Consider the following 24,307-nt stretch of genomic DNA (forward strand, 5'->3'; position numbering starts at 1 on the left):
TGTAATTAAAAGGCTCCTGAGGCCCTGGCCGGTTGGCTCAGTGGTAGAGCGTCGGCCTGGCGTGCAGAAGTCCCGGGTTCGATTCCCGGCCAGGGCACACAGGAGAAGCGCCCATCGGCCTCTTCACCCCCCCCCCCCTCCTTCCTCTCTGTCTCTCTCTTCCCCTCCCGCAGCCAAGGCTCCATTGGAGCAAAGATGGCCCGGGCGCTGGGGATAGCTCCTTGGCCTCTGCCCCAGGCGCTAGAGTGGCTCTGGTCGCAACAGAGTGACGCTCTGCGCCTCCTGGTGGGCATGCCGGGTGGATCCCGGTCGGGTGCATGCGGGAGTCTGTCTGACTGTCTCTCCCCGTTTCCAGCTTCAGAAAAATACAAAAATAAAAATAAAAAAATAAAAGGCTCCTGAGATGATTCTGATGTGTAGTTTGAGTTGAGGACATTGCATTAGAGCAGCGCTTCTCAAACTTCAACCTGTGTACGCATCACTGTGGTTTTGTTAAAATAGAGATTCTGGATCAGCAGGTCTGGGTGAGATGCTGCATTTCTAACAAGCTCCCGAGTGATGCCTATGCTGCTGGCCTGTGGACCACACTTGTTACAGGGGATCAGAGCAGTGATTCTGCAATGCAGCATGCACCAGAAAATCCTGAAGGACATGTTAAAACGGACTGTTGAGCCTTGCCCCCATAATTTGACTTAGTAGGTCTGATGCAGGGCCTGAGAACGTGCATTTCTGATGTTTTCCGTTGAGGCTGATGTTGCTGGTTGGGACCACACTTTGAGGATCACTGGGTTAATTTGAGCTGTTGATGGCTATTAAATCACAATTTGGTGATTTGTCTTATGAAGCCCAGGGGATTTAAATGCAGAGTGTTACCATCAGATAGTAGTAGTTGTTTTTTTACAGAGACAGAGAGTCAGAGAGAGGGTTAGACAGGCACAGACAGACAGGAACGGAGAGAGATGAGAAACATCAATCATCAGTTTTTCGTTGTGACACCTTAGTTGTTCATTAATTGCTTTCTCATATGTGCCTTGACCACGGAGCTACAGCAGACCGAGTAACCCCTTGCTCAAGCTGGTGACCTCAGGGTCTCGAACCTGGGTCCTCTGCATCCCAGCCTACACTCCATCCACTGCACCACCACCTGGTCAGGCCAGATAGTAGTCTTATTGTGTAGTAGACACTCACTCCCCACCCCCTCACCACTGTATTGTCCTTGCTCGCATTAGGACCACTGCCATGGCCTCCACATTTGCCCATCTGCAGGTGGAGACCCGAGCCTTTTCTGTTACAAATAGCCTTTTTGCATTGAATCCTATAGCCACCTCCCAGGCACTGAACCACTTGGCTCTGAATTTGTAGAAGGGACGTGGCTCTTGGATCATGCAGTCTGGAGCAGGAAGAACTAAGGCTTATCTTGGACAGAAGGGTGTTAGTTGTCAGTGTGACTTATCTTCCTTTTTGCTTGCCCCGTGAGCCAAGCATGAGGGATTTAGGCTCTGTTGTATCATTGCTTTTCCATTCTAACTGAGCCTCACCAGGGTTTCCAGAATTTCCCCTCCTATCATAGGGAGATTTTAAAGTCCTTATTACTGTTTTGCATTGTCAGGATGGCTGGCAGAGCTCTCTGTCCATTTGGAAGGTTTTCTTGTCCAACTTAAATTAAGTCTCCTCTTAGTGCCTCACCAAATGTTGGGGGTTGGTTTTTGTTTGGCATCTTGGCAGCCTGCTCTGGTTAAACTTTTTTCATGCTTTTTGGATTTTTAAATTTTTTTTTTTTTTTGACACAGAGAGTCAGAGAGAGGGACAGACAGAAAGGAAGGGAGAGATGAAAAGCATTAATTCTTCGTTGCGGCACTTTAGTTGTTCATTGATTGCTTTCTCATATATGCCTTGACCGTGGGGCTACAGGAGACAGTAACCCCTTGCTCAAGCCAGCAACCTTGGGCTCAAGCTGGCAACCTCAGGGTTTCGAACCTTGGTCCCCTGCATCCCAGTCCAATGCTCTATCCACTATGCCACCGCCTGGTCAGGCCATGCTGTTTGGATTTTTAAAAATTTCCTGAGAGCCATTCAGGATTCATCCCTTGTCAAGGTGGTATCTTCTGGCTCTTCTATTCCTGCTGAGGGACCAGGTGGTTTTTCTAAGAAGGGTTTTCTCATTTCTCTCTTTCTCCTCCACCAAGGGTAATAATTGCTCTACCTTTGTGGTGATGTTGATGCAAGAAGAGAGGCATGTGGGTCCCTGAGACACACGGCCTTCCCTCTCTGTGCCCGGCATCTGGGACCTAGCTGATAACCAACATCTGGGTTTGGCCCTGTGTCTGGCTCAGGGTTAGATTCTTCTGTGTAAGGAGCATTGGCTCCTTTGGCCGCCTCATTGTCAGCTTTTGGGTCTCGCTCAGGGCCGGATGTAAGAACAGCATGAATCACGGGAAAGAAGGAGTACCTCATGAAGCCAAGAGTCGCTGCAGATACACCCACCAGTACGACAACCGAGTTTATACCTGTAAGGTGGGTCCTCCAAGCTTCTCCCTGCTTGCTGGCCACACTCTGCTTTTGGAAAGACTGGTTTGGGCACCTTTGCTGCATCCCAAAGTATTTGACATTCAAATTGAGCCTATCTGGAATTTACCCCCAGCTCTAACAAAAAGAATTCACATGTCTTTGATGCTGGGGTCCCTTGGTATTTTTTTTAAAAAGCTTATTTTCTCCTCCTGTTGAGCTTTTATGCAAGGGTCATATACATCCACTATTTGTGCTGCTTAAGAATGGAAGTGCTCTTGAGGAAGCCAGTTCTGATTTCTTCTGTCTGTGATGGGTGTATAATTTACAGCTCGGTTTTGGGGCTCAGGATGGGTTTACATTCAGTTCATGACCATTCAGGGCACTGGTTTCTTTAGAAAATGAACTTTCTTCCGATGTACTACATGTGGGGTCTGTAAACCCTCAGCTGGTGTGGTTTGTGGGGAGTGGGGGCTGGACAGGGATGTGCAGAGGCCGTGGGGGCTGGTGTACAGAGAAGAAGCTGGCAGCATGCTCCATGTTTCAGGCCTGCTATGAGAGAGGCAAGGAAGTCAGCGTAGTACCCAAGACGTCTGCTTCCACCGACTCCCCTTGGATGGGTCTTGCAAAATATGCCTGGTCTGGGTGAGTTTAACCAACATAGCTAAGGGTTGTTTGGTGTGTTTGTCTCCCAGGAACCTGGCTGGGTAATAGCATCTATTTGCATTCCTTGTAGGTATGTGATCGAATGTCCTAACTGCGGCGTGGTCTACCGTAGCCGGCAATACTGGTTTGGGAACCAAGATCCTGTGGATACGGTGGTGCGGACAGAGATTGTGCATGTGTGGCCTGGAGTAAGAGCAGTTTTATGTGTTGTTCTTTCTGTTGTATCGTTTAGTTAGTTATTCATGTATGTAGGAAAATGGAATTTTGTTTAGAATTAAGGTTAACCATGAATTTCAGTATATTAGTGGTTTAGGAAGGCATGATCTGGAGAGCCTTTCTTGTTCTAGATCATTAATTGTTTTCATTTCTTTTTGCTTAAGTAGTAAAAGCACAACTTTAGATAAAATAAGTGAAGCCTAACCTGTGGTGGCGCAGTGGATAAAGCGTCGACCTGGAATGCTGAAGTTGCCGGTTTGAAACCCTAGGCTTGCCCCATCAAGGCATATATGGGAGTTGATGCTTCCTGCTCCCTCCCCTCTAAAATGAATAAATAAAATCTTTAAAAATAAATAAATAAATAAATTGATCTATAGATATGCTGCCTTAACAAATAAAACTTCATTATTTATAGTCTTATTTTTAATTTTTAAAAAAATGTATTTTTTTTAACAGTGTGTCAGAGAGAGGGACAGATAGGGACAGACAGACAGGAAGGGAGAGATGAGAAGCATCAGTTCTTTGCTGTAGCTCTTTAGTTGTTCAGTGATTGCTTTCTTATATGTGCCTTGACCAGGGGGCTATAGCAGAGTGAATGACCCTTTGCTCAAGCCAGCGACCTTGGGCTTCAAGCCAGCGACCTTTGGGCTCAAGCCAGCAACTATGGGGTCATGTCTATGATGCCATGCCAGGCCAGCAACCCCTTGCTCAAGCTGGTGAGTCTCTGCTCAAGCCAGATGAACTGCGCTGAAGCCAGAGACCTCAGGGTTTTGAACCTGAGTCCTCTGTGTCCCAGTCCAGTGCTCTATCCACTGCTCCACCACTTGGTCAGGTTCTCCTTTATTTTCCAAATGCATGTTTACATATATGTAATTATAATTTACATGCAATTTATCTGCCTTTTTCTCATACCACAATTTTCTTTTTATATTGCTTTTACTTTTCATGATTCTCATTTGTAGTCACTGTGTAACATTCTGTCTGGTGTGATAGTTTGATTCTCCGTTCCCTTTTTAAAGTCATGCTATTTATGAGGTTTTTATTATTAAAGAAAAGGCCACGGTGATCATCTTGATGTAAGAAAGCCATTTCTTTGTTTTGGAAATTTTTTTGACATACATTTCAAGAAGTGGTGTTAGTATAGATTCGTAGTATTTTTTAATTTGACTTTTGAATTTAAGATATTGGAAAAAACAAATCTATTTATGAGGCATTGATATATTGCACTCATTCTTCATTAAACCACACTTGGAATTACCCGCGAATCACAACACACTGAAACCTTTCCCTCCTTGGGAAAAACATGAGCAGTTTTCTCTAAGGGCCTTATTTTACTTGGTAACATTCCCCTTGCTGTGTGATTCTTAAAGTCCCCGGTCAGCCCAGGAGGCCTACCTGCAGGTCCACCTTTGGGCTTTCCTGGATCCTTCAGGTCCCATAAATCTTACTGGTTTGTTTCTCTTTCCACTTTCCAGCCCCACTGAAATTCCTTACTGCAGTGTGGTCTCGTTTCTGGAGCCTGCCCCCTTGATCATTATCAGAATGCTCCAGGCCATTCTGTTCCAAGGGTTTAATATGGCCTCACTAGTATAATTTTCTCACAAGGGTTTTTGTGGGTTTTTTTAAGATTTTATTCTCACAAGGTGTTTTGTGAATAATGTTCTTTGGTTTTTTATCTGCATTAGTTTTTTTCTTATAAAAGCTATTGTCCCCTGGCCGGTTGGCTCAGTGATAGAGCGTCGGCCTGGCGTGTAGAAGTCTCGGGTTCGATTCCCGACCAGGGCACACAGGAGAAACGCCCATCTGCTTCTCCACCCCTCCCCCTCTCCTTCCTCTCTGTCTCTCTCTTCCCCTCCCGCAGCCGAGGCTCCATTGGAGCAAAGATGGCCCAGGTGCTGGGGATGGCTCCTTGGCCTCTGCCCCAGGCTCTAGAGTGGCTCTGGTCGCAACAGAGCGACGCCCCGGAGGGGCAGAGCATCGCCCCCTGGTGGGCAGAGCGTCGCCCCCTGGTGGGCGTGCCGGGTAGATCCCGGTCGGGTGCATGCGGGAGTCTGACTGTCTCTCCCCGTTTCCAGCTTCAGAAAAAATACAAAAAAAAAGAAAAAAGGAAAAATAAATAAATAAATAAATAAAAGCTATTGTCTCTGTTACAAAATAGTGTACAGTCCAAGAAAACAATAATACTGTAGTTTGCTTTTAGGCTGCACTCCTCATATCCTTGGACTTAGTGAAACACAGGCTCCTCCCCTTCTGTTCATTCCCTCATTCATTCATTATTTCAACACATGTTGTTGAGTATGTGCTCGGAATTGAATACTTATAAAACTACAGAAATGAAAAAGATTATTGTTCTCGGAGAGTGTACAGTCTAATAGGGAGTCAAGTACATAAACAGATCGTGTAATTACACATGGAAATAGGATTCCCGGAGATGTACAGGTGTTAGAGGTACTGAGAAGAAGGGCTCCTGACCCAGCCTGGTGTCATCTTTACACGAGTGTCCCCTGGATTGTGTATCTCACTGAGGGCAAAGTAAGTCCTGAGCTACACAGTTGTGCCCCGAGTCTTAGGCTCGCCGTGAGGAACACAAGTCGGCATTGGTGTGGTACTGCCCAGGGGCCAGAGGGGCTCCCGGTCTGTCCTCACTTTCCTCTGCTGGGGGCTTGTGGTGCTGAGTTGGCTGTCATGAGTGTACAACTCACCCAAGACCCCCTCCCTTTGTCCTCTGAGTCCCTTCACTCAGAGCGTGATGGGGCTGCATTCTCATTTCAGACTGATGGATTTCTGAAGGACAACAGCAATGCTGCCCAGCGCCTCTTGGACGGGATGAACTTCATGGCTCAGTCGGTGTCTGAGCTTAGCCTTGGGCCCACCAAGGCTGTAACATCCTGGCTGACAGACCAGATAGCCCCAGCCTACTGGAGGCCCAACTCCCAGATCCTGGTATGGTGTGGCAGGGCGCTCCGGCACCCCTGGCCTGGCCCAGTCTATCTGTGCTGCTTCACCCTGTCCTGAGCTTGTTCTGTGGGGGAGGCGCGGAATCTCTGTCCCTATCAGGTTAGCCCCCAGAGTATCGGAAGGGGGGATACACTAAGGCCCCCAGTTGTCTGTCTGCCCATGATTTCCCTTTGTGTTATTCCGCAGGTGTTTTCTTTGTGGTGGGTTTTAGCTTCCTTACCTGCAAGGGCCAATCATTATTGATCAGATGTCTAAGGTCATAGATCTAGAGTCTGAAGGAAGGGGGCCGTTAGAAATCACTGAGGGTCATCTTTGGCTGCATCCGTAAATCTCGATTGACCTCTCCTACAGCAAAGAAGCACCCAGCTTTGGCTTCAATACTTTTGTCACAGAGAACTCGCTCCTCACCAACTTCCCAGCGGCTCCTTTGAGAAGCTGTTAAAAAAGTCTCATTTCTCTTCTGGCTAGAATTAGCCCTTCTGAGAAACCCTGTGACTCAGCCAAATGATTTGAGAGCCTTTCCATTCACTTCCTGGAAGAAAATGTTCATCACCGCTGTGCTTCAGTGGAGACATTCCATGTGGCTGGAGGTTTTAGGGCCCCTCTGTTAGGACTTTTGGGGTCCTACCATTTCAAGATGGTGCTGTGGTCCTCCCCCTGGGTTTTGGTAACTTTCTCAGCTGAGCGGACATGAATGATACCTGCCTCTGTTTGTTTTGGACTTGTAACAGAGCTGCAGCAAGTGTGCTACGTCCTTTAAAGATAATGACACCAAGCATCACTGCCGGGCCTGTGGGGAGGGCTTCTGTGATGGCTGTTCATCCAAGACCCGGCCGGTGCCTGAGCGGGGCTGGGGCCCTGTGCCCGTGCGGGTGTGTGACAACTGCTATGAAGCCAGGAATGTCCAATTAGGTAATGTGGGCCCTGGTGGAGGGAGAACCTCTCTCTCTGGCACTGGGTGTTGGGAACTAGCCTCCCGTGCGCCCAGCCCTGTTCCTAACTGCATCGCTCTTCTGAGAGCAGTCTCCCTGGGTCTGGTCAGTTATTCCGAGTCCTGGGGTGCTATTCCTTGGTTGGGATGGGGGTAATCCTATCCGGTGTTTACCAGACATGGCTTAGAATGAGTCTTCTCCTTGGAGAAGTTTCTAGATCATGCAACTGGAACCTTTCTAGTTTACTTTAAAGGAAGGGGCTATAAAGTAGCTCCGGAGGGTTGAGGACTAACAGGTGTCACCCAGTTTCAGGGTCTGGGCTGACCTGACCCGTAGCCCAGATCCTTGTGATCACTGGACAGCACTGTGGCTCCCTGGGAGAAGAAACCAGAAGTGCTTTCCTGGTGCCTTCTGAGTTTTCCACTTGGGGAATGACTGAGAGCTGACGGCTTTTCCTTTGTTGTTGTCTGTAGCTGTTGCTGAGGCACAGGTGGATGACGAAGGCGGGACGCTGATTGCTCGGAAGGTGGGCGAGGCTGTGCAGAACACTTTGGGAGCTGTGGTGACAGCCATTGACATACCACTAGGTGGGCCTGGCACTGCTTCTCTTGGGTGTAGTGTATGTGGAATGAAAGGTTTCAGACTGTCCTGGACTGTCATTTTTGTCAGAGACTTGCAGACCTAGGTTGAACGGGTAGCAGGAAGTTGACTGAAAACTGATTGACATTTGTTTACTTTTGTGAAATACCTTAGTGGTTTTGTTTTTTATCTCCAGAGGCCATTCTCTTATACCACTGATTGCTGCATAACAAACTACCTGAAAACCTAAAGGCTTTAAATAACTACCATTTTACCATGTCCCACAACTTTCAGTCAGGAAGGGTATATCTTCTCTTTAAATGGCAGTGTCTCCAGTTACTACCTGATACTCCAGTATGCAGCTGGACTGGTCTCAAGGGCCCAAGCCACCCTGACTTACTTGCTGGGCCTTGGCAGGGATGCCTGGAAGGCTGGGCCCAGTGGACCCTCCCCCTCTCTCCATATGTTCTCCAGGCCTCTCCATGTGGTTTCTTCATTGGTAGTTGGACTTCTTTACCTGGTGGCTCAGGGCTCTAAGAGCTGATATTCCAGGAGACAGGTTGAAGCTGCCAGTCTCTTTTAAGGCGCGGGCCTGGAAACTGGCACTTCTGTAGTCTTCTGCGGGCACAGAGCCTGCCCAGATTCCAGGGAGGGGGCAGGAATGTCAGAGAATTTGTGGCTTGTCTTTCATCTGCCACACCAGCCAAGGTATTATTCATGCAGGATTTATGCTAGCTTCTCACTTCTGGCTGTGAGGGTACTTGTAGCTGAGATGGGCAGAGAGAGGAAGGGAAGCCCACCTCTCAGTGCGTGGAGGGCTCATGCGGGGCTGTCTGGGCTTGTGGTGCTTCAGCCCTCTGGAGCAGAGAGACCAAGGACTCCTGGGTGGGTGGTAATGGAAATTGCTTGTAGCAGTTTTCATCACTGTGGCTCATGAGCAGGCTATGAGCTTTTGACTCCAGGGTGTAGGAATAGATGGATTTGCCCAGGCTTGAAGTTCAGGCTACATCTGCTCTCGGGTAAATGGGAGAGGCAGGGGCTGCCCTTGGCACAGAGAACCTGCTGCTCTGCTCACCAGGTGCTCACCTGCTGTCGAGTCCCAGGCCAGTGCATTAGACACGTTATTTCTTGTAACCCCCGTAACAACTCTGGAAGGTGGGCTGATACAGGTGAGGAAGCCAAGTAACCTCTCGTAATTCTGCTTTGCTAATTAACTCATGCTCCGTGGAACTGGGATTCGATTTGTCCTCCTCCAAAGTCTGACTTCTTGTCATTACTCCAGTAGTTCAGCTGCACCTATGTTCTCCTGGAGAGCTTAATGGATACACAAATTTCAGTCCCTGGGCCCCAGCCCTGAAGATTGTGGCCTGGGTGGTAAGGGGTGAAGACCAGGCACCTGCATGTGTAAGACGGCCGTAGATGCTGTGTGTGCAGACGGATTACAAGCCTGTGGAGGGTCTGAGGATGCCTGCATGCACAGTGGGACCCAGGGAGTGGGGTTCTGGGGGCCCGCCCATCATGGTTGCTCCCCACCGCAGGTCTGGTGAAGGACGCGGCCCGGCCGGCGTACTGGGTGCCCGACCACGAGATCCTGCACTGCCACAGCTGCCGGAAGGAGTTCAGCATCAAACTTTCCAAGCACCACTGCCGGGCCTGCGGACAGGGCTTCTGTGACGAGTGCTCCCATGACCGCCGGGCTGTCCCTTCCCGAGGCTGGGACCATCCTGTCCGAGTCTGCTTTAACTGCAATAAAAAACCTGGTGACCTTTAACCCTAGCTCCCTCTCCAAGTCCTTCACAATTCCTTAGGTTCTCAGGGTTAGAAACAGAAGTCTCATTGAGGTAGGCCCTCCTCCTGATCACCTGCTGCGGTGTGTATCCTCTCTGCTCCTCCTGGGGCCGCTATCCCACAGGGTGGGGTAGGGGCAGAGGCCGCTGGGGTGAGCCTGGTGGCAGGCCTGAAGGCGTACCCCTCAGGGCAGGGGCCCGAGCAGCTTACAGAATCCATTGCATTTATTTCAGTTAAAAATAAATATATACCCATATAGACACATGAAAGGAATATGGAGTCTATTCGGGCTGCTGCTGGTGGCAAAAGCGTACTGCATACAGTCTGTCCCCAGCACGGGGACAAGGTGGCAGCGGCAGCAGGTCTTCCCCATTAAGCCGAGTCAGGTACAAAGCTGCCGGGTTGCTAGTCACATTTTCTTCCTAAGCCTTCGAAGCCTCTCCTTTCCATGCCTTTCCCTTCATGCCTCTCGGTTGCCTGGGGAAGTGGGCTTCCCGGGTGCTCGTATGGAACAGCCTGACGGGGAACTACGAGCCCTGCGCAGCTGGACCCGTCCTCGGCCTCAGCCTGTCTCAGAGACCTCTCAACTTAGCATGCGGGTCCCCGAGTGGGTGGGGGGTGAGGGACGGGTGCTCAGCCCCGAAAAGTCAGTGCAGTCCTGGCACCCGGGGAGAGCTTAGAAAGGACGAGCCTCCCCTGGCGGTGTTCCTGCTCCTGGCTGCTTCTGTCTGCGTCCACGCGGCTTCCCCAAGGGCCGACCCTGCTCCTCACTAGGTCGCCTCCCCCCAGCCCCTCAGGCCCACCATCTGCTTCTGCGTGTTGCACTAGGATTTTTATTGCTTATTTTTAAAGTGTCTTAATTCTTTGTTCCCAGACACATGACCCCTGTAGCTGTTGGAGGGGTGATCATGAGAAATGTTCCAGGGAAACAGAGCACAGAATGGACTGTTAGTTGTTCTTGTTTCTGAGTATGCATACATATTTCAACAGATTAACAAAAAAATTCTCTCTGGTCCTTACAAGAAAAATCAAATGAACTTTTCTCATTAAGAGCTGGGACATCCAAATCTATTGTGACTGGAAAGAGACTGTTTTGCTGAAATCCTGTCATCATAGTGGATTTTATCTTCAATGGCCAAAAACAAAGAATTAAAAAGTGACTTAGTTCTTGACTGAACTGGAGGGTGGGCGGAACTTCAGGGAGGTACTTGGTAGTCACTGCTGGTGTGACCTGAGCCCTGGAATGCGTTGGTCCTCAGACCGCTCCCTTATCCTGTGGCCGTGACCGAGGCCCTACCTAGTACTGTGTATCTTCAAACTCGCCGTTATAAAGGAATCTTCCTGCTGAACGTGGACTGTGCTCTTTCCTTGAACGCCATCAGTAAGCCTGTTCACTCTTTCTAGTTGACAGGAAAGTAGCTGGGGGGTTTCAAAGCAGAAGCCAAGTGAGAGGCGTATCTCTAGGGTGGTCGTATTTTACCTGTAAATATACTGCTCACAAAATATTAGGGCATATTTCAAAATGAATATGAAGCAATAAAAAATGCATTTGGTTTTTTAAAATTTGTATTTTTAATACTTTATTCATTTTAGGAGTGAGAGAGAGAGAGAAAGAAGGGGAGGAGGAGCAGGAAACATGAACTTCCATATGTGCCTTGACCAGGCAAGCCCAGGGTTTCAGACCAGCCATCTCAGCATTCCATGTTGACGCTTTATCCACTGCACCACCACAGCTCAGGCCTGATATTTTTTATTAAACAAAAACATCAAAAAAGCAGCCTGACCAGGCAGTGGCGCAATGGATAGAGCGTCGGACTGGGATGCGGAGGACCCAGGTTCAAGACCCCAAATTGCCAGCTTGAGCAAAGCTCACCAGCTTGGACCCAAGGCCGCTGACTTGAGCAAGGGGTTACTCGGTCTGCTGAAGGCCCACAGTCAAGGCAAATATGAGATAGGAATCAATGAACAACTAAGGTCTTGCGACAAAAAACTGATGATTGATACTTCTCATCTCTCTCTGTCTGTCTGTCCCTATCTATCCCTCTCTGACTCTCCCTCTGTCTCTGTAAAAAGGAAAAAAAAAAAAAGCAAACAAGTCAAAGAAAGTTGTTTGATTATGCAAATGAGATGCAAAACAGACATTTATTTCATTGGTGAAAATGCACTAGACAAAAGGCCGAAAGTACTGGAGGAGTATTTGCATGTTCCCTGATCTAATTTTTGTGAGCAGTGTACCTCAGTTTATTACTCTAACAAGAACTTAGCATAGCCAGATACCACAAAACCATTATCATACGGGTGTTAATCTCATGACAGCAGGCTGCTTTTTCCTATCTCTGTTGGCTAACTTGAACCAAGGATATGCTTATATGACCAGAGCCGTCTTTGCAACTGCCATCTGTAGACTTTGGCGGAGTCCACCAATATATGAAGCTAATACTGAGTGATTTCATCCACTGCCATGGTTTCAACTGCCCGAATCTCTCTCCGAGGCTCTGGAGACAACTAGCTCTGATTGACAGAAGATTCTAACTCAAACAGCCTAAATGATTTCTCAGTTACCGCGTTACCCCAGCTCTGGTTGTCCTGGGCTGGGCTATTGGCAGCATTTGTGTCTTTGTGCCTTTGCTCAGATTATGGCCTCTGCAGAGAATGTCCTGTTTGCTCTCGCAACAGCTGTTTTTATTCAAATGATGCCGAGAGTGAAAGTGGATGGGTGGTAGGAGCAAGCATGGAGCTGTGGGCAAAGACGACAGCCCATCCTGAAGTCATCTGTAGGAGACAGGTGGCTGGTCTTAGGAAAAAGAGAAAACTGTTGAACCGAAGCTGAGCAAATCTTACGTCATTTTTTTAAAGGTATCTAGATCTTATTTTATTTATTTATTTTAGAGAGGAGAGGGAGAGTGAAAGAGACAAAGGGGAGGAACAGGAGCATCAACTCCCATATGTGCCCTGACTAGGCAAGCCCAGGGTTTTGAACCTGTGACCTCAGCATTTCCAGATTGACGCTTTATCCACTGTGCCACCATAGGTCAGGCAAAGCCGAGCAAGTCTTAAAATTCCAAAGTAAAAGTAAAAATCCCATCCCCTCAAACACAGGGAGCCTAAATTGATTCTTGGAGTTGAACAGGAGACTCAGTTGGCTCTGCCACTTTTTGGTAGAAGGCCTCAGGCAAATCACTTTCTAGTTTTTTCTTCAGCACATTGGAGTGAGCATCACCTGCTCTATAGGATTATAAGAATTAACGGGAATAATACTAGCAAAAATTGTTCAACATGTTTCTAGTGGCAAGTGCTGGGGAAACTAAGCGTCCTAGAGGTTTCTGTGACACTGAGACGGAACAGTTGGACTTTTCAGATGAAAAGTGGAGGATAGTTTGAGCAGAGACCAGATGAAGGAGGAACTTGGGACGATTGTGTGCAGATGGGTAACAGGACGAGGCAAGTGTGATCAAATCTCAAAAGGCCACATTTTATTCTGAGGCACAAGAAGCTACTGAAGGCAGGGAGGGATCTTGTGGGAAGATGGCTCCTGTGGCAGTGGCCCTGCGGGGCTGTCTGGAGAGGCAGACAGAGTGGGCCCAGAGGGTTTAAGCAACATACACACATGGGGAAAGGGAAGCGGCTTTATCTGCAGTTCATTTCGGAGAGGGTTATGTGAAAGACTTAGAACAGGATAGATGTAGGCTGACAAGTAAGGAAGAATAACTTAGTCTCCAAGGACACTTCCAGGGACATCAAGGGTTCTGTGAGTACCTTCCAGAGCATGTGGGGCCAGCTGAATTCTAGAGGGCTACACAGCAAGGCGGTGTGGGAGGCAGGTGTTCGTCTGTGGGCGTGTGTGATCATCAGTATGTGGGCGTGTTTGATCAGTATGTGCCATTGTTCTCTCATCTCCGTTTAGAAGGCTACAAGCAAGCAAACACCAGGCCACTTACAAAGGGTTTATCATAGCTCCATGCTGCTGCCATCTTTGTCACCTGGGGAAAGGCAGAATGCCCTCATAGACCTGCAAGTGAAAAAATGCTCCAAGGTTGTGCAACATAGTAATCCTTGGGACACTATGTTAATAAGCAAATAGACCAAAATGCTTAAATAGCTTCTCATCTAACTTTAACCACTTTTCATACAACCTACACCAAATGTTAGGTGCAGTGACTGCTAACTAGAGATCAAGAACAAATTGCTAAATTTAAATTGGAAGTTTTGAAAAGCCCCAAACCCCCTTTTTTTAAAGCCTACAGAAAATCTAAAATAACAACTGTACTTACCTAACAAGACACTTGGTCTATGGCACTGGTGATAAGAGGGTTTAAGAAGTTACATGGAGCCAGCCTGACCTGTGGTGGCGCAGTGGATAAAGCGTTGACCTGGAATGCTGAGGTCGCCGGTTCGAAACCCTGGGCTTGCCTGGTCAAGGCACATATGGGAGTTGATGCTTCCAGCTCCTCCCTCCTTCTCTCTCTCTCTCTCTCTCTCTCTCTCTCTCTCTCCTTCTCCCTCTCCCTCTCCTCTCTAAAATGAATAATAAAAAAAAACTTACATGGAGATAGAGCCATACTTGCCAGAGCTCGCCTGGTGCTCTCAAGTAGGCGGTCTCCCCACTGTTCGGGGGAGAGAGCAAATTGAGACTGAGTAGTAGCCAATCATGGGCTTTTGGCTCCATTGAAATAGTATGGAACTGTGGGGAAGGCTTTGCAGTAGTACAGTAACAGCGATTCTAAATTGCAAATTCTGATGAATGAACTTGTGTATTGTGCTGTTAGATCTTGAGGGGACAAGAATATGGGAGAGTGTTAGGGTCATAACTCAGCATTTATTTGCTCATTTGTGCCCTTGGGCAAGGCATGTCACTCAACTTAATCCAAGAGACTGCAGAGTGGCCAGCTGCAATCATATAGGTATTTCCTGGGACTGATGTACAGGTCAGTGTGCCAGGGTTGCTGAGATACAAGAACAAAATCTAAATGATTAAACACATAAGAATTAGTAATCTTACCCACTGGTGCCAGAAAATTTCAGTGACCTGGAGATTAAGTATCATGAAATGTTATCACATGTTTACACTTGCATCCTGCCACCTCCTGATTTCTCCAAAGCTTTGGTTGTAATACACAAGTATTGTCAGGAACTAGAAGAGTGTGAAAAATAGAGCACATGATCTCAAGTCTTCTGGTTCCAAGTCCCAGCTCTCCTCTTAACAAGCTCTGTGATCTAAGGTAACTCACTCAGCATCCAAGTTTGGGTTAATTTTTATGTTACTGTCCTTCCTCCTTGATGGCTTGTTGTATGAATCAAGTTAGATGAGGTGATGGCATGTTCTTTATAAAACATGAGGCACTAAAAATATAACACATAGCTAGCTCATTTATCAGATGAACAGTCTTTTTTTTTTTTTTTTTTAATTTGGTTCTCTGTACATGAAGTTGTATTAGTTTGATTTCCGGCAGGAAAGAGATGTCACACTCACAGGGTAACTGAAGAGAGTTTAATTGGTAAAGCATTTTGGGCTAGTGACAGTGAGGTAAAATTACCCGCTGCAGGTCTGGAAGGACAGGGCGAGGAGTGACTGGAGCCCAGATGGCTGGGTTCCAACAGAAGCAGTGGCCTTGGCTGGAGGAACGCAGCCACAGCCCCCACAGCCCAGCAGGGGGCAGCCAGGGGCCAAGTCACTCCCTGTCTGCCCTGTGCTTTCCCACTGGCTGAACTCACAGGGGCTAGGGAGCCAGAGGTAGCCCAGAGGTCAGCTTCTTGGGGAATACAGAGCAGGTGAAAACGGCATGTGATCTGGAGGGGCGAGTGGCAGCAAAGCCATTAGGGCTGGTCCCAGTCTCTCTTCTCTGTCCCTCACCCAAGATTTAAGCAGACATTACCACAGCTGGTTTGTTCCTACAGCAACCAAGCATCCTGATCTACATCATTAAAATCAACACACCATACCGTGGTTCATTTTAGTTTATTGTTTGGTGGAAAGATAAGCTCTTTAACACTTGGCATGAACATCTCACAAACTGATTCTCAGATAGTAAAAAAATCAAAGCCAATTTTCTGAGATGGGGCCCTTGAATCTGACATTTAAGTCACCATGATAGTAATAGGAGCTACTGCCTGACCAGGTGGTGGTGCAGTGAATAGAGCATGGGACTGGGATGCAGAGGACCCAGGTTCGAAACCCTGAGGTTGCCACATCCGGCTTGAACGCGGGGTTGCTGGCTTGAGCATGGAATCAAAGACTTGACCCCATGGTCACAGGCTTGAGCCCAGTGGCTTGAGCAAGGGGTCACTCGCTCTGCTGTAGCCCCCGTCCGGGCACATATGAAAAAGCAATCAATGAACTAAGGTGCCCTAACAAAGAATTGATGCTTCTCATCTCTCTCCCTTTCTGTCTGTCCCTATCTGTCCTCTCTGACTCTTGTCAAAAGAAAAAAAAAAAGGAGCTGCTATACCTAACATTCTGGAAGATGTCTCAACACAAGTCATGCTAAGGCCTGCTTAAAACCCCTAGCATCTAAAGAGATCTCTCTGCCCAGTGCCTACGAGTGATAATAAAAGGAGAAACCCAAAGCTCTGCTCCTGACACTGAGTGAGGCTAGTTTGGTGATGCCAAACTCCAGCCTTAAATCTTTCTCTGGAAACTCTGAGAAATGACTTCCCTCTTCCTCTTCCCTCCAGCCGGCTTTCGGCGAAACAAGCTTTAATTTAGTTACTACCAGACTTTAGCCCTTACAAAATGTATTTTTTGTTTTATAAAAGGGGCGAAGGGACTCTTCTATGGAATTCAACAAAAGGAAATAGGTTACCTTTTATGAAAAGGACTTTTAAGCTCTCTGAGCCCACAACCTAACTGAAATAACTTTACTAAAGTGTCTCTGCATAAAATATAGCACCTTCTTTCTCCCCAGCAGCTGGATGGATGGGATCTGTGTGCACAGAACATCCATTTAGAATGCCTTCATTGGAGACAGCAATTATGTCAAAAGTATGGCTACTCATTACTCCCTCAAGTCAAATCCACATTCCCCCAGGCCGCTCCCTGCAGAATTAGCTGTAGGAGTAACAGTACAGGTCCTGCTGCACAGCCATGAGCAGCCCTGGGGCTCCCCGGACGCCCCCAAGCCGAGAAGAGAAGGCCACGCTGGGAATGCTGGTCCTGGAGGTGGGGTGTGGGGAGGGTATGGTTCTGAGCAGGTGGGAATCGTGGAGGCTCCAGATTCTCGTGTAGCAGTCCTGGCCCACTAAGAGAGAGGGAGACACGTGGCAGGTTAGTGAAAATGCAGAGAACTTGTGGACGTGGCTTCTCACGATTCCATGTAAGCCAGAACACAAACTCACAAATAGAAAATATTTCACTAATAATATGTGGTTTTTGAAAATTGAAGTTATAGGTTGCCCTGGTGCTCCACATATCATTTGCATGTAGTCAAAGTGACAAGATGCACTGGCTGGCACTGTGTGACACCTTGAGTAGCCTAGCTTGTTGGGTAGCCTAGCTCATGGGTGGGTATTCTGTTTCTCTTAGTGTCAATGACTATTCAAGAGGGAGCCCAGTCTACCTGGTCTAGAGACAAGCAACTGATTTTACTTTTATAAAACAGTAGCCAGTAATTTTTTTTTTTTAAGAGAGAGACAAGAAGCATACACTCATAGTTGCAGCACTTTTGTTGTTCATTGATTGCTTCTCACATGTGCTTTGACTCGGGGCTCCAGCCAAGCCAATGACCCCTTGCACAAGCCAGCGACCATAAGATCTTGTTGATGATCCCACGCTCAAGCTGGTAACTATGTGCTCAAGCTGGTGAGTCCGCGCTCAAGGTGATGAGCCTGAGCTCAAGCTGGCGACCTTGAGATTTCGAACCTGGAACCTCAGTGTCCCAGGTTGATGCTTTATCCACTGTGCCACCATTGGTCAGGCACCAGTAAGATCTTATAACTTCATTACATCCTGGTACAAACCAGGTGCTAGCTCTCCCTAGAGCTCTTTCTGGCTTAACTGTTCTTTTCTTTTTAAAAAAATTTTTAAAAAATTTATTGACTTTATAGAGGAAGGGAGAAACACTGATTTGTTGTTCCACATATTTATGCATTTATTGGTTGATTCTTGCATGTGCCCTGACCGAGAACTGAACCTATACAAACCCAGCATGGGGGACAATGCTCTAACTAACTGAGCAATCTGGCCGGGGCAATAGTTTAGTTCTTCAGACCACATAATTGGTTAGAGTGTCGTCCCAACATGCCAAGGTTGTGGGTTCAATCCATAGTCAGGGCACATACAAGAATCAACCAATGGCCTGAATGGTGGTGGCACAACTGATGCTGAAGTCCCAGGTTCAAAACCCCAAGGTTGCCAGCTTGAGCGCAGGCTCATCTGGCTTGGGCGCAGACTCACCAGCTTGAGCGTGGGATCATAGACATGATCCCATGGACACTGGCTTGAGCCCAAGGGTTGCTGGCTTCAGCAAGGGGTCACTGGCTCAGCTTGAGGCACCCCCTCGGTCAAGGCATGTATGAGAAGCAATCAATGAACAACTAAAGTGACGCAACTACAAGTTGATGCTTCTCATCTCTCCTGTCTCTCTCTCAAAAAACAACAAAGAGGCCTGACCTGTGGTGGCGCAGCAGATAGAGCGTCGGCCTGGAAATGCTGAGGTTGCCAGTTCAAAACCCTGGGCTTGCCTGGTCAAGGCACATATGGGAGTTGATGCTTCCAGCTCCTCCCCCCTTCTCTCTCTCTGTCTCTCCCTCTCCTCTCTAAAATGAATAAATAAATAAAAATTTTAAAAAAAACAACAACAAAGAACCAATAACTATGTAGGTGAATGGAACAGCAAATCGATGTGTCTCTTTCCCCACTCCACTCTCAAAAAGGATAAAGACCACACAGTCCTCAGGGCTCAGAGTTGTGGGAAATGTGACACCTAGCACCACTGGTTGTGGTAGCCCAGACAAGACATACACTAGTGGAGATCTTCAGGGGAGAGAGGACAGTCCTCAGGCAACCCAGGATTTCACGTCTGCGCTTTCGACCACTGGAGGGACTGTACAAGCACCAGTGCTACCCCGGCTGTGGATGAATTCAGGTAGCACAGCTCACTGATCACTGCAGCTAGCCCAGTACACAAATCTGCCTCTCAAAAGGCCTTTTTTCTATTATCCAGAACACAGAAACTTCTCTGAACTGAAAACCTGTGAAAAACAGACTTAAAAAGGAAGCTAATTGCTGGTGATGGTGATAGTAGTAAATAAGCCTAGAAAGTTCTAACAAATGTTTCTTAACCATAAAAAGATTTCATGGGGAATAAGTACTTTCTATAGGAATATTAGCAAATTTGAGGATCTGTGAAGACTGAGAATCTATTCCTTAAGGTCAAGAGCCTACTATTTAATTTGTCAAACCACCAAACTTCCATGCTGTCAGAATATTCTATAGTCCAAAAGCAGTATAATCTTGTAATAACTCCTTTCAATGGGATTTAGTGGCTAGACGGCGCTGCTCCTATTCTACAGATCATGGATCCACAAGGGTGGTCTTAAAGGGACCAACCATCAGTTTCTTTACAATGAATGACCTTAATTTCCTCTCTCAGCATCCTCTGGTAGAAACGCAAGTATAATGAACAGGGAGCTCAACTTTTCGACAGGACGTTGCATGATGGGATAAGGTCCCTCCCCGTGAAGGCTGACCTGGTGAATGGATGTAAACCCTCACCCAGGTCTCCCAAGTTGCTGTGTTTACTGCATCTAACCTCCCTGTTCCTGAAATGTCTGTCCAACTGGTAGATATTTACATTTCTGCTTACTAATGTCCAACTCTAAGTCCCAGCTAGTTTCCCTGACCCCATCCACCCATGATCCCTTTATTCTGTTCCGTTGGGGGCCATAAGGGACAGAATTTGGTGAATGCAATCTCCCCCACCCCAGGTACCTGCCACCACAATTCCTTCTTCTTCGTGCACATGCAGGGGCAAGAGGGCGTAGTCGTTCACGTGACCTTTGTACTGCCTTATACACTTAGTGGTCCTCAGGTCCCACAGCTTGATCTGTGGGGAAGAAGCACGGGGCCATTAAGGAGGGTCCAGCAGGTACACAGATGAAGCCCAGGCACGGAAGCCAGGGAGGGCGAGGAGCTCTCCAGAGACTTCTTCAGGGCAGGACAACCTGAGCTTCAAACTCCTAGGTCCTAGAGTCCATCAAAGGCACCAGAACCAGTTTCACATCTGTGTAGATCCGACTGGGCTAGCAGTGGGCAGCACAGCAGCAACTCTGCACAGCTCCCAACCCGCCCGGTCCCCAGCTGCCTTTCCATGCTGCTATCTGGCACGAGGGTCTCCCCAGCGGAGCCCCTCCACCTGACAGACCTCTGGGCCACCAGCTCCGGGGGCCTGAGAAAGTCAGTGCTACCCTACCATTCCAGCCATGTCGGAAGCCATCAGGCACTGCTCTTCTTGGAGGAGTTGCACCGATGTCACTGCTGAGTTGTGGAATAGGCGGGTGGCCTTCCAGTTCTTGCCCTGATTTCCACAACGCATATCAATGGCAAAGATCTCCCCAGAGCGACAGCCATTAAACAGCAAAGGAGTCTACGGAAAGAGGAACTGCTTGGTACCTCTAAGGCTGGGAAGGGTGTGCCCTCCAGAACACACCCTCTCCCAGACCCTCCCCTCCCTTACCCAGCCCTCCTGGGTCAGAGGTGCAGTTGGTCCGAGTTTGAGACCGAGTGGAGTTGGAAGGGCTCCTTACGAAAAGGGAAAAGAACTGGACCCCATGTGTCCCTCCAGGGTCCTCCCGACTGGCTGCATTGACCCCTCAGGCCTCGCTCTGAAGCCCAAGTGACAGTGCCCTGTCTCCACCAATGTTGTTCGTGAGAAGCTTGGGATGATGAGTATGGAGTAGGAGAGATCAGAGGTCCAGGTAAGATGTGGGCTCCCAAACAGAGGGAAGGTGGCCGAAGAAACCTGAATCAATGAACTCTGTGCTTACTGCTGCAAGCAGGCTGGCACACTCCTGCCTCCATATATAACGTGAGAGGAGGGGAGATAGCGAGACAGACTTCAGCATGTGCCCCGACCAGGATCCACCTGGCAACCCCTGTCTGGAGCCAATGCTCGAATCAACGGAGCTATATCCATCCTCCGTGCTGGGGCCAACGCATGAACAAACTGAGCCACTGGCTGCGGGGGGAGGGCACGTGGAGACTGGCGAAGGAGAGAGAAGCAGTTGGCCACTTCTCGTGTGTGGGAATCAAACCCGGGATGTCCATATGCCAGGCCGATGTTCTACCCACTGGGCCAACTAACCAGGGCCACCACCTCCACATTTTTTAAGATGGTATGTTCCATAGGACAAGTCTTTGAAACGTAGTAATGACTAGGATTTTTATGTTTAAATTTATAAAATGTGTAACTTGAAAGCTGTGTATGAAACTATTAAGTGCTACAAATTGGGACTTAATTTATATATTAAAAAAACTATCCTACTGGCTATCCCAAGAACTACTTAAGAATTGCTAACATTAAAAAAAAAAAAAAGCGCCTGACCAGGCAGTGGCGCAGTGGATAGAGCGTCGGACTGGGATGCAGAGGACCCAGGTTCGAGACCCTGAGGTCGCCAGCTTGAGCGTGGGCTCATCTGGTTTGAGCAAAAAGAAAAAAGCCCAGCAGCTTGAACCCAAGGTCACTGGCTCCAGCAAGGGGTTACTCGGTCTGCTGAAGGCCCACGGTCAAGGCACATATGAGAAAGCAATCAATGAACAACTAAGGTGTTGCAATGCGCAATGAAAAACTAATGATTGATGCTTCTCATCTCTCTCCATTCCTGTCTGTCTGTCCCTGTCTATCCCTCTCTCTAACTCACTGTCTCTGTAAAAAAAAAAAAAAAAAATTGTTAACATTCATTTAACAGGAAGCTGTTTAAAGCCAATTAGCCAGGCCTTTCTGGATTGGCCAACTTTCACTCAGTGCAGACATATTCAAATAACCTGTTAACTCTTTCTGACACCCTTGCTGTCTCCTGTCAGAGGGGGAGGACTGAATGCCAGAGGGGCCTCCAGTTTCAATCCAGCAAATCTCTACTCCTGGGAAACTTTATATTGCGCCCTTGCCCATCCAACCAACCATGACAGCAAACCGCTGGGCCAAGACGTCACTGCCGGTCCCAAATGACAGCCGGTGTTCCGTTACTACATTGGTCACCAGGACACACCGAGACAAGCCTGACAGACACAAAGATGGGGCAGAGACAAGCGTCACTTGTAGCTGGGGGGAGGGATTGCTGAACGAGGGTTTAAGGCAGTGGTTCTCAAAGTGTGCGCCCTAGAAGATTTCCAGGTGCGCCCTGTGGTAATCCAGAGAATTATGTGCCTATTGGGGACCAAAAAACCAACAGGGTTTTTGAAGTTTAGATTTTTGGGGGACAGAGGTGTAGGGAATTGGCTGTAAACTGACAGTCCAACCCCCTACTTCACTTGCCTGATTAGGTTGCAAAAGACTGTTAAGCTGTGGTGCTGGATTGTTTTACACTACCCCCTATGTTCACCAGAAAGACTGGAGGCAAGTTTCTTCTATTCTTTGTTTGGTGTAAAGTTAAGATGATATGTATGGTGGGGGTTTTCTGCACTCAACACAATTTAGAGTAAAAAGACAGGAATTCTTCAATGTGTTGACAAGGAAATGAGAGTTTGCCTTTCAAATATATGCCAAACATTGAAGAAATCGCTAGGACACATCAGGCTCATGTTTCTCATAAACACAAGAATGAAAAAACTTAACACATTCACACCGGGACCTGCTGATTTTACTAAATCTTACTAAGAATGTATCTATATAGATAAAAAGATAACTTTTTTGTTTTTAAATTTTTTAACCCTTTTTACAAATTCTAAAAAGCATTAACTCAAAAAATGTAACAAAAATGTTTTTTAATGTCAGAATAAATTTAATTTTGTCATATTTATTTCGTTTACCATAAAAGCACACTTGGACTTTATGCTTTTTTTCTTTAATATTGACTTAATTATTATAACATATTTTTCAGAAATTTGTATATAGTACACCTATAATTATTTGTAAGATTTTAAATTTGCCCTGACTTCAAAAAGTTTGAGAACCACTGGTCTAAGATCTAATAAATACCTTCCTCTGGGAACCAGGGTGGTGGTGGCCGCGGCTTACCGGTACTGAAGCAGTTGTTTGCCTGGATGTTCAAGGACCAGGCACAGGACCAGGCCCCAGGGATCCGGAAACTGCAGAGCATGCCAGGGCGCTCTTCTGCTGAGAGAGACAGAGACCGTGAAGCATGGCTGCCCTCTGGGGACACAGACCTTCCCTTCACGCTCCCAGGCTGGTGACCTCCAGATTTGGGGAAACCTCAAGGAACAGCCACTCAGAGGGGTCTATTCCTTGGCCCCGTTCTAGGTTTTGTGGTAGCAGGTAAAGAAACATTCAACTGGGGTCCCTGGTTCAAAAGTGGTTATTCTGAGAGTGAATGTGTAACTCTTTCCTGACATCCCATAGGAGTGCTAACAATACTGACAGCTATCAGGGAGGCAGTAACCCAGTTGTGAGCATCTTTAAAGTGAAGTAGACTAGAAAATACCAGTTTCTACTAGTGAGGAGAAATATCTTATAAAGCTTGTTTTATAGGATATGTCACAGCTAAAGTGGCTACAATCCCAGATCACACTATTAGTTGTGAAATCTCAAGCAAAACTTTTAAAAAATAAACTTTTATTGATGAAACATACAAAAAGGTCACAAATCATAAGTATACAATTTAATGAGTTACCACAAAGTAAATATAGCCACCACCCAGGTTAAGAAATAGAATATTCCAGTACCCTCCCAACCACTGCCTCCCCAAAGGAAACCACTCTCCTGCCTTCAGACACCACAGATTAGTTTTGTTAGGCAAATTCTGAACTTCTCTTCCCCTCGGTTCCCTCACCTGTACATGGGTGGTAATACCTGTCGCATAAACCAGCTGTACAACGAAGTGCCGGGCTCCGGGCTAAGTGTACACGACCCCATTTAGTTCTCTCCATAACCTGATGGGGTAGGTGTTACCTTCACTTTACCGAGGTAGGTTAAGCAATCTGTCCAAGCTGGGATTCCTGCCAGGTCTGCCTGAAGCCTGTACTCTCAGAGGCCTGACCCTTGTCTAATTGATCCTAATTCTCTGAAAGGCTGGAAACTCAATATCCAGCATGCTGCCAGGAAGAAGTCCAGAGCGTGGCAATGCCGTCAGCCAGAGGGAACGTGAGCACCGGACAGCACCGCGGTCACACTTCTGGCAGGGCTTTTTGTTTTTTAATTGATTGACTGATAGAGCGGGGAAAAAAACCATATCAATTTGTTCTTCCATTTATTTATGTACACATTGGTCGATCTTATATGTGCCTTGACTGGGGGATCAAACCCACAACCTTGGTGTAGCAGGATGACACTAACCAACTGAGCTACCTGGCCAGGGCCACACTTTTCTGAATGATCTGTACAGGCAGCTTGGATAAATATTTTGCTTTCTTGCATTGGTTAGACACACTTCTAACTGTTCTGGCTGCTAAAATGACCCAAAGAAGGAAATATGTAAAGATGCACATGCTTCTAGTACAAATCTTGGGTCAGGGTTTTATTTGTTTGATTGATTTTTGTGACATAGAGAAAGAC

The 24,307-nt window shown here is 47.4% G+C and overlaps 2 protein-coding genes across 3 annotated transcripts in view; one reads left to right on the plus strand and one right to left on the minus strand.

Moving 5' to 3' along the window:
* The window catches only part of ZFYVE1 (zinc finger FYVE-type containing 1), a 60,704-nt gene extending 49,711 nt beyond the window's left edge, over positions 1 to 10,993 (plus strand). Inside the window, exons 6-12 of the mRNA XM_066273925.1 lie at positions 2,406 to 2,514; positions 3,053 to 3,150; positions 3,242 to 3,359; positions 6,160 to 6,330; positions 7,077 to 7,257; positions 7,751 to 7,864; positions 9,395 to 10,993. Of these exons, the coding sequence (XP_066130022.1) occupies positions 2,406 to 2,514; positions 3,053 to 3,150; positions 3,242 to 3,359; positions 6,160 to 6,330; positions 7,077 to 7,257; positions 7,751 to 7,864; positions 9,395 to 9,627 (1,024 nt within the window). The 3' untranslated portion in view covers positions 9,628 to 10,993. The remainder of the gene's footprint in view (positions 1 to 2,405; positions 2,515 to 3,052; positions 3,151 to 3,241; positions 3,360 to 6,159; positions 6,331 to 7,076; positions 7,258 to 7,750; positions 7,865 to 9,394) is intronic.
* A 4,164-nt stretch (positions 10,994 to 15,157) lies between these two features.
* Positions 15,158 to 24,307, minus strand: part of DCAF4 (DDB1 and CUL4 associated factor 4) — a 29,936-nt gene continuing 20,786 nt past the window's right edge. Inside the window, exons 10-14 of one of the 2 annotated variants that reach the window (XM_066276478.1) lie at positions 22,814 to 22,909; positions 21,758 to 21,855; positions 20,051 to 20,224; positions 19,570 to 19,684; positions 15,158 to 16,879 (exon numbers count right to left, since the gene is read on the minus strand). In XM_066276478.1, coding sequence (XP_066132575.1) covers positions 16,686 to 16,879; positions 19,570 to 19,684; positions 20,051 to 20,224; positions 21,758 to 21,855; positions 22,814 to 22,909 — 677 coding nt within the window. In that variant the 3' untranslated portion in view covers positions 15,158 to 16,685. Of the gene's footprint in view, positions 16,880 to 19,569; positions 19,685 to 20,050; positions 20,225 to 21,757; positions 21,856 to 22,813; positions 22,913 to 24,307 lie in introns of both variants that reach the window. The other variant, XM_066276477.1, reaches the window with a different exon arrangement.

This window comes from Saccopteryx bilineata, chromosome 4 (genome assembly GCF_036850765.1).
Source record: "Saccopteryx bilineata isolate mSacBil1 chromosome 4, mSacBil1_pri_phased_curated, whole genome shotgun sequence".
In the NCBI taxonomy this organism is placed as follows: domain Eukaryota; kingdom Metazoa; phylum Chordata; class Mammalia; order Chiroptera; family Emballonuridae; genus Saccopteryx; species Saccopteryx bilineata.